This window comes from Geospiza fortis, unplaced genomic scaffold (genome assembly GCF_000277835.1).
Source record: "Geospiza fortis unplaced genomic scaffold, GeoFor_1.0 scaffold190, whole genome shotgun sequence".
NCBI lineage: Eukaryota > Metazoa > Chordata > Aves > Passeriformes > Thraupidae > Geospiza > Geospiza fortis.
In genome coordinates this window covers 506,085-520,809 of record NW_005054328.1, presented here as the reverse complement: position 1 = coordinate 520,809, position 14,725 = coordinate 506,085, and the positions used below count along the sequence as shown (strand labels likewise).

General features: G+C 38.3%; 1 protein-coding gene across 26 annotated transcripts in view; it reads right to left on the bottom strand.

Annotated features, from left to right (window-relative positions):
* Positions 1 to 585: 585 nt before the first annotated feature.
* RIMS1 (regulating synaptic membrane exocytosis 1) overlaps positions 586 to 14,725 on the bottom strand; it is a 191,591-nt gene continuing 177,451 nt past the window's right edge. For all 26 annotated transcript variants that reach the window (XM_031057153.1, XM_031057154.1, XM_031057178.1 and 23 more), the window contains 5 exons: positions 10,797 to 10,938; positions 7,194 to 7,306; positions 4,747 to 4,848; positions 3,923 to 4,062; positions 586 to 3,533 (listed from right to left, as the gene is read on the bottom strand). In XM_031057153.1, the coding sequence (XP_030913013.1) occupies positions 3,315 to 3,533; positions 3,923 to 4,062; positions 4,747 to 4,848; positions 7,194 to 7,306; positions 10,797 to 10,938 (716 nt within the window). In that variant the 3' untranslated portion in view covers positions 586 to 3,314. The remainder of the gene's footprint in view (positions 3,534 to 3,922; positions 4,063 to 4,746; positions 4,849 to 7,193; positions 7,307 to 10,796; positions 10,939 to 14,725) is intronic.

Here is a 14,725-nt window from a genome sequence, read left to right as displayed (position 1 = left end):
CACAAAGAGGGACATAAATTTGCATTTGAATATAAATTTTAGAATTTACGCATCACAAAGAAAAGAATTGTGTGATTATATGACAGGGATTATGAGTTTAATAATCTTTGCTCTTCCCCTGCATGACATATATATAAGGGAGTACAGCCTTCTTAAGGGAAAACCAAGGGGGAACTTCAGCTGGTTTATTTATGTATTATAATCCCAACAGTCAGCAATGAGTTTTTAAAAGGCAGCAGTCCCTGGGAAAGGAGTCCAGCACAAAACTTGTCTGACCTAGCATGCTCTACTACCTCATTCCTGAAATTTTGGCATTTATGATCCCTGTTCATCAGAAACACCATAAAGGAAATAGTTCAGCATGTTCTTTTGCTGCCATATTTTATGTCCTCTGGGGGGAGATCAGCAATGGTCCAGAATGCTGGACTTCATTTATTTCTCAGGATCAGAAAGAAAAAGATATCTTAGTATTAGACACAGTGGTCAAAGTAATGAGATTAATAAAGTTGAGGGCTTTTTGCAACAAAATGAAAAATTCTGTATTTAAACAGATCACTCCCACCACACAGAATAACATGCCTTTTGTTCAGAGATTTACCATGTTTAATTAGTCATTTTTTCAGTATCTTAACCATGTATTCAATTAAATAAAGTAATAAACAAAAGTGTTCAAAGTGAGGCAATACTGTCGTTATGTTATTATTAAATTGTGATCAGATATCTGTGGGACATGGAAAACTAAAAATAAAAGTACATAATCTTTGCTTCTCTAGCAAAATTTTAGTGCCAAATTCTGCTCTCAGGTAAATTTCTATAAAGCATTGTTTATAACAGCATCACAATAGAAGGGCATGTTCATGGTTTTAAAAAGTGCCAAAGGCCAATAGTTGTTCTTGTATCTTAAAGGCTCAGCACACACCAAGTGGAGCCCTGGTGCCTGACTTGTATCATTCCCACTGCCCTACTACATGCAGTCACAGCATCATTCCTCTCCAACAAACTGATTTGATTTCAATAGGTAATAATTTGGCTAATTTTTTTTTGTAACATCAATTTGTCTGCTTCAACAAATGAGAGCACAATTTGGCTGCTTTCTCAGGGAAAAGGAAGCCAACCAAACATGACTTTCACCAGGCCTCAGTTTTTGGCCCCAGATTTCAACATACACTATTACAGCAATCAAAAGAACCATAGAAATTACTTATTTTACTGTTCCTTAACACGTATCACACAGTCCTGCAGCAAGCAGAATCACAGATGAACCTCAGAACATACAGAGAGCACAACTACTACACTGGACATGAAAAGGAAATTTTATTAAACATGTTTACATAACATGAGTTGGAAGTTCATTTAAAAGCACAGGGGAGTGTTAAGACAAGTGGTCAAAATAGAAAGATACTATCGAATTATAGCTAGTTGGTTTTTGTCCACTAAGACAGAACAGGATCTAGTAGTAGTGCACCAATGCTTGAGTTCTTCCTGCTCAGCAGGTCGAGCAGTAACCAATCTGTGCCCTATGGAAAGATGGGCAGAATAATTCCCATGTGTTGAGTAATAATAAATAGTTCACTTGGTGCAGGCAGTATGTCTATGAATTAAAACCTAGTGTGTACACAGTTTCTACATGTGTTACAGCCCCACAGTAGGAATCTACACCAAAATAGTTATTAGAAGGAATTTGGTCCGTACTACATCACGTTTTCCATAGGGTAAAAAATAAAGTCCATCTATAGACATTTAGCACCAGACCCACAGACCTAGCCTGGCTAAAACCTGCAAAATGTCTATAAGAAAAATGGATGGCTTAGATTTCTTGGTTACTTCAGTATAGTAATTACGAGCAAACTGTACAAGTACATGCAACATACAAGCTGGCCTATGTGGAACTAACATACATTATTAAATAACCTTTTTCATCTCTTTTTACAAAACGTGCATGCAGCTTTGAACAGTTCCAAGTCATGCTGCTCTATTTGTGTGATCACAAAATTCAATGGCCTGTAAAAGGAGGGGAAACATATCAATGCACCTGCAGGAATCTGCAGTTCTTCGCACATTTACAGAATATCACAAGGGATTTCAAGGCCAAGAAGAACTCAAATGAATAAAAAGCAAATTGAAATTTGATTTTTTTTTTCTCCAAAAAGTAAGATATATTGCATTAAAAAATCAAGCCTTGTGCTTGCATCAATCTCAAAGAAATGTAAACTAAAATTTGGTAAAAACATTAGTAAGTGCAGAATATTTCAACTGGAATCTCCAGTGAAACATTGAACAACTCATACCATGCTCTATCCAGGGCAGACAGGTGTGTCTGAAGCGACACACATCAGAGAAGCCTGGGTACAGCTGAAAGTGTCATATGCTCAATTCATTCCTGGTCAACATTTTGGGAAGTCAAATATACATTTATACACAGAAACATAAGTATTTCCTCTCAAATTCTAGGAGGAAAATTGCATTACCAGTAACATATTCAATGTCAAAATTAAGACTAAAGCTGCTTTATACCAGTCCCCAGCAGTAGTTGCAGAATTCTTCAAAATTCTTCCATGCAAAACATCATAAACAGAAAAGTTATTTTATATATATATATAATGCAAACATATCTGCTTTTTACAAAGAAAAAGTGGCACTGTGATGATTTTTATTTTTAAGAATATAACTTAGATTGGTCATTTGTTTTGGGTTCCCACGTGAAAGACTTGTAAATACCAGAACTGAGGAACTATTTGAACTCGCTGGAATTGTAACTGTGGCTGTTGAACACTTTAACGATGCTTACAGAGATATGCTTCAGCCCTTTTTTGTTTGGTTTAGAAAAAGAAAGGAAGGGTCTCTGTTAGCATTGTGAGGACTTCTACAAAACTAGCAGAATCACGTGGCAAAAAACTAGTGGAAGTGACAAGTACAGAAAAACTGCTGAAACACCAGGAAGGTAACACTGCTTGAGGGCTCTCTCAAAATGTGAAAAAACAACATTGTTAACAGAGTGAGAGCTTCCAGTTTGGGTCATCTTTGACTTAGGTCGAATCTAAATGTTCCTCTCTCTTTTTTTCTTTTTCCTTTCTTTCTTTTTTTTTCTTTTTTTTTTTAATCATTATAAGCATCAGTGGTAGCTGCTAATAGATTAGCTGTATGTGATATACCTTTGTTCTGTCAATTTAAGCCATCTCTCAACAGACAGACATACGTTTGGATAACTACTACAAGCAAAAACAGAAGTGATTGTCTCTCTCCAACAGTGTTTCTTGTCATGTGAATATCTGGTTCCACTTGTTATCCTGGGTGATGTTTTGAATAGACAGCTACTATGATCTAATGCAGGGAGGCCCAGTTGAACTTTCCAGAGATGACTGGGAAGCCCTACGTGTCAGGGGAGTCAATGTTGGATCCACTAGCGATGAAGGTGGAAATAATTTATACCAGCCTATTACCACGCTGGACAGATCCAGTTCCTCCAGAAGGATCTGGGCAACTCCCATGAAGCATTTGTGGTCCATTCGGCCATAGTCTCCCCAGACTATTACCTGGAAGAACATAAAATTAAGGTTCATGATTGTCCTCAAATCCATGCTTTTACAGGGTTCTATACTTAAACCTGTGCTTATGTATGTTCACTCTTGCTGTTATATGTGTTAACGTAAGGATAATGTTATTCTCAAGAGTGAATGACTGCTTCCCTTTCATGGGAAAACCTCATGGCAGGACAGGAACAACAGTCAACAAAAGATAAATGTTCAATGCAATAAGACATTTTGCAGCTCTGAAACCACAATCCACAAGGATGTCTGTAATGATATTTATAAAATTAAATGCTAGTGAGTTGAAATGGATTTACACATACTTGTTAAATTTAAGTAAACATGCAAGTGATTCCCCAAATGACAGCCTAAAATGGGATTAAGAAGAAACTGACCTGAAGGACTTTACCCTGTGGACTTTCCTCAAAAACCAGTGTCTGTTGGTACAGAGGATCGAGTGTCTTCCTTGCAATTCTTGTCTTCTTCTTAGCTATACATGCTCCATTTTCCAGTAAATACACTTTAACATACGGAGCTGCAAACAGAACATCAAGAATGTTATGTTTGGACTTGTAGTGCACATCCGAAATGAAGGACAAATTCCTTAAAAGGAAGCAGAGTAGAAAGAAAATGACACACATTATTTTCATTTTATCCTTGCAACTGTATAATCTGAATACAATTATATTAATAAAAAAGATTACACAGCCCAGAAGAAATCAATTTGATTTTCATGAACTTTGAATGTAATGATCTAAGATCTTACTAACAACAATTACACTTAATGTCAGTCATTTTAGAAACATTTTCTTTTTCCAGGAGTTAGCTGTCACTGACATCTATTTTGGATTCTCTGTAAAGGCTTAGGGATCAGAGATAGTTCAAAGCAAAAGCAACCTTTGAGACTCTGCCACTCCAATGACAAAGACACAAGTTGCACTTTCATCTCTAGCTCCTAAAGAGATTGCAAAGTACCATCTTCACTAAATGTTATCTAAAAGAACTGTTCCAGGTTTTACAGTAAGCAGTGGTTGGGGTATTGATTTTAAATCTCCTCTATAATTGTTTCTAGAGGTAACTAGAACTTCAGCAAATGTCCTTATAAAAAATGATACAGTGTAATTACAATATACATTATGTAAATTATTGACACTGACAGGAACACTAGCACAAGCTGCTCCCTTCTTGAAGCATTGCTGTGTACAGTTTTTTTCCATACCTGGGGTAGATTTGGAGCCAGGTTTTTGGATGAGGCCACGGGCTCTAATGACTTCTACTTCTAACTGGCCTTTTTTATCCACCATTCCAATCTGGATGTCACCTGAGAGGGAGAAGAAAGAAGCCCACATTTTAGAGAAGCAGTACAGCACAGGAGAGAAGTTATAAGAGTGAGAAAGACTAGTTTTGTATTATTCTTCTGCATTACTGTGTTTGTTGTGTCTCCTGATGATCCCTTTAGCTTCTCCATCCTTAAACAAGGACTAAGTAATATATACTTAGGGACCATGGTTCTCCCTCTAGGTATACAGTTCATACCAACTAAAAAGAGGTATTTTTTCTTCCAAAGTCTCCAGCCAAGCACAAAGGTGACAATTTCTCAATTTTTATCAATATTCCATTCGCATTTTTGGTGTGACTAAAATGTCATAACATGTTAAAAAAAGAAACTGTTTTCATTTCTAAACAGTCAAACTTGTTTCCTTGCCTGAGTTTTGACAAATGACATTTCCTGCAGAAAAAGGGAACTGCTTACTCTGAGACTAAGCACTGTTCTGATCTAGATCAATAAAATACAAGGGCAGTAAACTATGTACTGATGCTCAAAACATTGTATCTCTATGCTTTCATATATCATGGAATCAGCTGAGTAGAACTCTAACTTAGATTAAAATAGATTAAAATAGGCCATTTAGAATAAAAAATGCACAGTATGACATGAGCAGCTACATGACACTTGAGCAAATAAATAAACTACATCCATGAAACACGTGAGTATGTATATATTTGATATTTAAGCTCTGATTGTCTAAAATAGCGGATCCTGAACTATAGAATTTGGAATCTGGACTTAGAGAAACAGCATTTTGAAATTAATTGGGTGTGAGATTTTCACATATTTCTCTAACAGCATATTAAAGCAGTGTTTATACCTTGGTATACCTTGGTATGTGAGGTATGACAGAACAGCAACAAAGATTTTTTATCAATTAAACTTTGCTTGAATAAACTCAGCTGTGTTTTGCACTAAAAATAGTTCAGAGGAAAATTCCAACAAGCCTTCCTAAGAGCACATCTCTGTCTCATATCCAAAATAAAACAGGCAACAGGTAACCAGAAGGGGGAGCGATAATCCAAACATCTTCAAATCGTCACTAATGAAAGGATAGCACAGAGCAGATCTTCTAAAAATTGTTTAAAAATATGGTGGACTGCCTTTTTTGGGCCAAAATTTGAGCCTATAGTAGATAAAATTCTAAAAAAGTGAAAATAAACGTTTTACTCAAGTTATCTGCAGAAAAATCTTGTCACAAAACAAGATTAAAATAAAGAAACAGAAGAAATGTAGACACTTATATGCATGCCAATAAAACCATTTAGATATTTATTGTACAGATAATCTCACTAATACAGTTGATTCCAAAATAATAATAAAAATGTTAATAAGTTTGATGTTTTATGAATGCTTTAGTAGCAGTCATTTGGATTTATACATCAAGTTTTGCCTTAGAGGGTCCTCAGGGCATTCTCAATATAGTTTTCCTTCTGCTCATCAGTTGGGAAGGGAACACTGGTTTTTTGCAATTTTTTTTCTGTTTCTCTCTCCTTTTTTCAGATGTGTCTCAGTAGCCCTTCCTAAAGCTGGTTTACCGAGACAGTTGTATTGAAGCATTGGCCATTTATAATTTCCAGCAGGAGAAGTATTATTACAGTAGTGGATCAAGGACTCCTCAATTAGCATTTAAAGCATGTCTAAGAACTGCTCACATATAAGCAAAAAAATGCAAAAAAACTCCAACACCAAATGTGTCCAAAGATACTTATTACACAGTTCTGCAGTCTGTTACTCCTTCTACAACTCATACCCTGTTCATAAACAAGCTACAGCTAATGCTGCTAAAGGAAATTACACTCTGGTCTGGAAAATAGAGAACATCACAGATAGCCCCCAGCAGCTGTTGTAGAAAAGGACTTTGTGTCTCTCATGACAAGCACTGACTTTATCAGTGACTGATTGTTGGTCATTGCAAATGTTTCCAGAAATTTCACTTTCTGGAGTTAGATGAACTCAACTTGGAAAAGTGCAGTTTGGCTGGAAACCCTCTGTCACATCCAATATAATCTGTGTCAAGTAAATACGAACTCTGAACAGTTGAGATTTTGCAGTGAGATACAACTGGAGAAGTCACAATACTTTTGTGTGAGAAGTAAAACTCCCATCTTCAAATTGCAAATAAGATTAGCCAGTACCTCAAATGGAGCAAATAGTTTCTCACCCCACTTTGGGTGCTGCCATGATAGGATCACCAGTTACTGCAGATAGGACCTTCATGGTGACAATGGAGGAAGACATTTGGTAAAAATACTTTTGGTGTTGTAGTCTGCCAGTGTGTGCATTAGTTAGTTGTCTTATTATTAATTTAACAGAGGAGAACATATCATTCTTACCCATGGCAGGGGTTGCTAGTGTTTGTCGGCCTACTAACTGTGCAGGTCCTAGTCCATCGAGGAAATCACTGAACTGACTGTCAGCGCCCAGCCGTACTCCAGGAAATATTAGGCTGAAACAAAATGGAAGCTGGTTAAGCATAAGAACAGGATTAATTTCTGTCATCCTACAGTATTTACCACAAAAGTACTACTGATACAAGGCAAGCAGCTCAGGATGCACAGCCACAAATCATTCTGCAGCATCAGGAATTATCTGTTTCCCATGAACCCCAAAGCAGTGTAGAGAAACTCTGCACATCAACCTGCAGTAGTCCATAAAATAGGTCTTGCTAAGGAGGTCTCCAGGAGCAGTGAAGAGCTTGATAGGTAAAAAGACTAAGAATGACCTTAAATGAGAGAATATAAAAAGCTTCATGAAATTTCATAGCCTATTCTTCATTAGTGAGTGTGTGATTTACATTGATCCAAATGCCATCCGCATCACTTAGAACAAACAAGGAAAACAGATGTATACACTAAATTATACATTAAACAGCTGCAGCTGTTTAATGAAGCAGTAAACTGGCAGGTAGTAGCAGTAGTGGTGATTAGAGCTAAACCTAACGCCACTCTCTAGCCAAAATATTCTGGCAGACAAATCTGGATCTGCAGTTGCTCCCCACCCTCTGTCACAATACAAACTGAACACATCAGCACAGTGTATATGGAAACATTCAAGGCCAGGTTAGACAGGGCTTTGAGCAACCTCATCTTGAAGATGGCCCTCCCCAGGGCAGGGGATTAGAATAAATTACCTTTACAGGTCCCTTCCAACTCAAGCTGTTCTATGATGCTATAATGTGTACTTTGCCAAGCTGCTTTCTTATATTCCATAGTGTCCGCTTTTTCTTTAAAATAGATATACAATCTCCAAAAAATAACAAAAGAAAAAAAAAAAAACAAAGAGTGAGAGAAAGAGTGATCCATGGTGGGAAGACTCAGCTTTGACTTCCTTACAACAATTATGAGAAATAAATAACAGATTCTGAACCAAGTCTAGACAATGTATTCCCCAGCAGGCCATCCACCACTTCTTCTTCAAATGAGATTCCCTATTAGACTGCAAAAATAATAACAAACTTCCTATTAAAACCAAAAGCACCTAGTATTAAAAGCTTTGGATTCTGCACATCAGGCTTGTGTGCTTCAGCCATTCAACTCACAGTTCTTTTCAAACCCAGTAGTTGCATACAAAAAGTCCATTCCTCTCTTGAAGACTAACTGTTCTTTCTATGCCTGCATTAAACTTATTGACTGTCGGTGGCTGAAGCTGGTCAGAAAATATCACAGAATCATAGAATAGCCTGACATGGAAGGGACCCACAAGGATCATCAAAGTCCAGCCCCTGGCCCTGCACAGGACAGCCCCAAAAATCTCACCAAGTGCCTGAGAGCAATGTCCAAACACTTCTTGAACTCAGTCAGGCTTGTTGCTTGACCACTCACTGGGCAGAAAAACTTTTTCTAACATCTAACCTAAATCTCCCCTGATTCAGCTTCATGCCTTTCCCTTGGCACAGTGTTTTTATTTAGAAAACTCTTTATTTTCCAAAAGGTAAGCTTTTTCACAGAAATTTAGTTTGGATTTTTTTTAATATGGTTTATTTAGTTGGAGGAAGAAAAGAATCTCAAGGTTTTCAGTTCAACACCAAGATACTATCTGCTTCTCTCCCCAGTGGCACTATCCTTTCACTCTTGCATCTGCTATGAGATATTTCTTGCTTGTTTCATTGGCCTTTTTTCCAAAAATGTGTTACATTTTGCCAGAGGCTTGCTAACAACACTGAAAATATTCCCTTGAGATCACACTTCTGGCTATACATATGATAATGAAGGTTGGAAGTACACATTAATCTTAATGTGTATTAATTCTAATCCATTAAACTCCAGTTAAGGGTCAAGCAAAAGAACATGACAAGGTACCTGGGGTGAAAGCACCCAGGTCACTTCTCAAGCTTGCTTTCCTCACTGCCTTACTCAGAGGCTGATTCTCCAATCAGCAATTTATGGCTCTACCTTTCTGTCCTGCAGATGCCTGCTGCAACCTCCATATCCAGACCTTGGCTGCCCCAGCCCTGCCCAATCTATTTACACACAATGAGGGTGGAACAGAGGATTAAGCTGTTCCACTGAAAATGTCCTCAGCCTTACTGCTGGGCTCCCACCTCTCCTCTCCACTGCTAACCAGGGAAACAGGCTCCCCCAGCTCCTCCCTGAAGGGTCCAGTTTATTTGCCCTTTGTCATCAAGGTAACGGGTGCCCTACAGATTGACACTCCAGCCTAAGAGAAGGGAAGGAGAATGGCAGGGTGAAGTGTTGAAAGGGTAGAAGTAATGGCCAGTCAAGGAATCATAATGGGGAAAACACTGGGATATTTTACTCTTGTCCCTCATTCTTCATCTAGTCTTTATCTGCTTTGGTTTTGAATTAGTAATGATGGAGCCTGTTTTTCTTACATGGCTCTTAAAATTCTTCGCATTATCACAGAACTATAGAATGGTTTGGGTTTGAAGGCACCTTAAAAATCATCAAGTTTTGATGCCTGTGCCATGCACAAGGACACCTTTCACTAGATCAGGTAGCTCAAAGCCCCATCTAACCTAGCTGTGAACACTCCCAATGATAAGCCTATCCACAGTTTCTCTGGGCAACCCGTTCCAGTGTTGCAAAAAAAATTAGAGTGGTGAGCAGATCTGATGATGGAAGCACTTTTACACAGACCCTTGCCACTGCCACCACAGCAGCCTCGGCTCTTTGTGCCTCATACAATATGCACTAGCAACTGTGGTAACACAGTAAGCATACAAAAAAGTGAAGCCAAGAAGTCCAAATCTCTCATTTTTTTCCAGGTCTATAAAGGTGCATTTGCCCACCCCCATTTTCCCCTTTATTTGGGGAGTCGTCTTCTAAGAATTCCCTAGTAACCACTACACCTTGACACATGCAGTAAGAGTCCCACTGAGAACTCTGAGGATGCTGGAATATTCCTGCACATTTTTGTGTCAGAACTGCCTTTGTTCTCCTTTCCTACATGTCAAACTTCAGCAGTGAATGGAAACAGCTGCCCCATTCCCCACAGCTGTCTGACTTCAGCTGATGGGGCAGCTGGGCTCACAGCTCTTAATAAGAGACTTGGAACAACTCCAAATTAAACTTTCTTTGTGTCTAGTACTACTGAACAGAGTTTCATATCACAGGGATTCATATACAACATCTGAAGTTTAACTATGAGGTAATCCCAACATATCTCAAAGAAAAAGCACCACTGTGTTTTGTTTTGAATAATGCAGTCTTAATTTAGTTGTCTTTTGATGAACAAAATGCCTCACTTGGTGACAGGGAAAATAAGAATTCTTAAGAAGTTCTGTCTCAATTTCAATTTCCATGAAATTTGTGTTATGTACCTGAAATAGTTCAGTTTTTCAAATGTTTCAAGAGGAAGAATCTTTACACAGAGCTACTCCCTTCAGCTAGAGTTTGGGACATCCCAAGTAATGGGAAAGAAACTTCTACTTCATTAGAAACATCTCCTACATTACTGATATTTTTAATGCCACTTACTTGCCCTCGGAGCTATAACTATTTATGCTGCCATCAGTGGATTCTCGACTTGGCTGTCGAACCATACGACTTCTCATCTCTGCTGCCATTCCTGTTTCTGTGCTTCTCTGTATCGTGCTCTTTAGCTTCTTGCTGCCAGCCTCTGAAAGCAGAGAAAAAGAAGCAACAGTTAGAATAACTTACAGCAAAGCCCTCTCTTGCAGTTTTCACCCAAGAACAGCAATCTGACCTGGTCATTCTCATTTACTAACATAAAAAGACTATTCTGATTGAAGAACCAATCTCTCTTCCTCAGTTACAAACTGGAAAGGACTTCTCTTTAAAAGGCTGCAACCTGAAGATCTTCATTAGGGGAAACTGTTACAAAATAGATGTCTTCTTAATAGCCTTTACACAGCTGGAATGTAGACAGGTTGTGATACAGTCTACTAACCACAAACTTGGTAATATGCCTCCAGACACCTTGTTAGGTTGAGTGACTACCAAACAAGATACAATTCTCACAGAAAATTTAAAAAAGGGAAAATATTCTTTATGCATTCCACAGAAAAATGATAAATACTAAGATACTTAATATCGAAAATATAATAATGTATTTTGACTTGGCAAAATCTTACTTTTCACCACAAAATGTCTTTAAAGTAAACAGCAGACTTTACAGAACATATGATCTCAGCAGTTCTGAAACAGAAATAACTCTTGGCAAATTTTTTTGGGAAACCACAGAACAGTTAAGCTGGACAGGACCACAGTGGAGCATCTGTTTCAACCTCCCTGCTTCCTAGAGCCCATTGCACAGGATTGTGTCCAAATAGTTCTTGAATATCTCCAGTGAGGAGACTCCACAACCTCTCTGGGCAGTCAGACTCTAGGCTTGCAACTGTAGGATTAGAAAGTACTGTAAATATTTTGAAATAGTTTAAAGACTTCATCCATTTGGTAAAGCTTCAATCCCATGTCCTTTAAAATGCAATTCGATTTTCACCTGGAAGTTTTCATGTTTCCCTTGAGCAAGAAGAGCTTCCAGTCCTTTACAGGTTCTCTATGCATTATGGCTGATCTAGAGTGAATTCTGCAGTCACACAGCAGAAATTAGTCTTCTAGATGATAATAGTTGTTCTCAATGATCTTTAAATTTCTTCCACCAAAGCCTCCATGTGCAATAAAATGCGTTGTCTTCAAACTAATTGTCCTGTTTTTTTTTCAATTTAGTTCAAAATATGTACCTTAAGTTAAATGGGTAACATTACTTTCTCCCAAAAAGTAATAGATTTGACAAAGTTTCACATAAGTACATGCTACAACATTATTCTGCGTTTACCCCTTCATTTCAGCGCTCCTTTATTCACCCCTGGAAAGTCTGCGTGCATATTTTTCATGGTCTGCTCAGGGAAACAGATGAAAAGCAAATATTTCTTCCATCTCCACCTGCTGTGGAGACTGAACTGCTCTGAAAAAATTTTCACCTTCCTGTTGCACATTGTTGATATTTGAAACTGACAGATCTTGACAGATCTTATTCATCACAATAAGACTTTTGTAGCCCTCACACAGCCTGCCCATTCCCAGGGTGTTTAAACATGCTATGGAGGTCAGCTGGCCCTTGCTCTTTGGGTCTGCAGAGCTGGTGGAGGGCAAGGAGAAATCATAACATAGAGCTATCAGAGTAACCTCTCTGAAGCTCTCAGGGAAACAGCAAACATGGCTAAAGTGAAAGAATTACTATATTGGGCTTAGAGGAGATACAGTGAAAGGGGCTGAGCTTTCCCTGGTAAGCTTTTTGGACTGGGGTTTGTTTATCTACGGCCACTAAGCTGCACCCAAATGCCTCTGCGTGGAAGAGATCAGCTACTTCCACAGATCCTTTCCTCCCTTCCAAGGCCAACACCTCTGAGGTTTTCCTGTGGGCCACTACAGCTCATCCACATTGCAAGTCCTTGATCAGCTGAAAACACATTAACCTGTTAGGTAGAGTAGGGTAGGCAAGGTACACCAGGCAAACCAGGCTCCACTCTTGCACAGGGCAGGTGGCTGTGGGAGGGATTTGCTGGAGCTTCAGTGTCTCTATGTAGAAACTCAGATGCTACATTTGGTCCTGAACTTTCTCTTTAAAAACTGAGGATGTGTTCAGCATATCAATACTGATAGGCAGGATGAGCTCCAAAAATAACTCAAATAGCACCTAGGAAGTATAAGCCACATACTGAGTTGTACTCCAGAGCAGGATTTTCACATTTTCTGTAGGTATGCACCCATATTGTTTTCTCAATCTCACTCTCTCTTTCTGTCTTACCAGGACCTGTCTGAAATGTGCCTGTTTCCCTCTGCTCCCACAAGCATGTGAGATTATGTGGTTTACCCCTGCATTTCCAGAGCCAGCCAGATCAGGCAGCATGACCTGGAAGATATAATAGGGTAGAGCCTGAAATGTGTTCACCTGAATAGGGTTGTTTATGAGTATTCAGGGCTCGGGAAAAGTAAATGACGAGACTCTAGAGGTAGCTACAAGGCCACCATGGTCTTGGCACAAATTGGTAGTTGTTCTGGACGACCTGGACAACATGGTGGGTGCTGAAAATTAGCAGTGAGAGCCAGGTTGTTGGGACAGATAACAAATATAGTCATAGAAATAATCACTGTAAAAATATCCATTCACTAAATTACAAAAATTAATATTTTAGCTTTGAGCCACAGTAGAGATTTAAAATAGCAGATGGATTTTTTTTCAAAGAGTAATGTTACATTATCATGGATAACATTGGTACTGCTGTTTAAACACACTTCTTTGCTCCACAGATTTGAAAAGCACAGATCCTGAAGTAGGAATCCGTGCACATGGCCAAAACCTTGTCTAGCTGAGCAGCAAGTACCAGATTGTCTTTTATTGTCTTTTTCCAACTACTTTTCAAGTCACTGCTCTCTGTCTTACAGTCCCAGATTCTACTTCTTTCTCTTTTCTCATCAGCATTTTTACTTTTCAGGTTGAAGAATCAAAAGCATCCTTTTGCCTCCCCTTATAACTGCTATTAATACACACACTGTATCCCAGGAAAAATAGAGCCCTCCCATTTATTTACTTTTATAACCTCAATCTGAATATTCTGAAGTACAATCATAAATATAACAGTAACCCAACAGAATGATGAAACACAACAAGAGCTTTATGGCATAGAGAAAATTGCTTTTGCCCATTGATAAGAATCAAAATACTTGTTGCACAGGTTTTGGAAGTTTTAATCTTGGTCACTTATGCATCTTATTATATCTTACATGATAATACATAATTTTTCCAATTTTAACACAAAAAGTCAAGACATGGCTTCTCTTGTTAGTCTGCTCCTCTAAACTTTTCAGCAAAACCTAGTCCTGGGAGGGAGGGAGGGAGGGAGGGAGGTGCTTAGCATCCAGAGGAGCTGGGAACTGCTTCTGTTTCTAAAGGTGCCTTGCTAAAGTGAACTCACTGGGGTACAATTCCAGTCCTGCCTTGACTGCACCATGAAATAAGGGATCCAAACAACTACAAGTGTTTTCCCTGCTATTGATAAGACTTCTTTTAGAAAACTTCCACTTTCCTCTTGTATTACTTTTAATCTGACAGCTGTGCATATTTCTTTGGAATGCTGTCTTTACATAAATAATACAAGTTCATAAAATATTCAAGTTCAATATCTATGCTATTACATACTGAGATTTTCTGCTCTTGTCAAGGTGTTTATTGGAGAATGCTTGCTCCAAATCTTTATTAGTTTGATATGTACAATTAAATTTTATAATACATTACAGTTATTTGCATGCACTGTTTAAATTACACTATATTCATTGTGCAGACTGAGGATGTCTCTATACTGAATATCATTTAGATGTAAAATTTACTCCAAATGGTCTGTGTGCTTCTCAGCTGTGTCAATTGTGTAAGGATTTCTTCATGC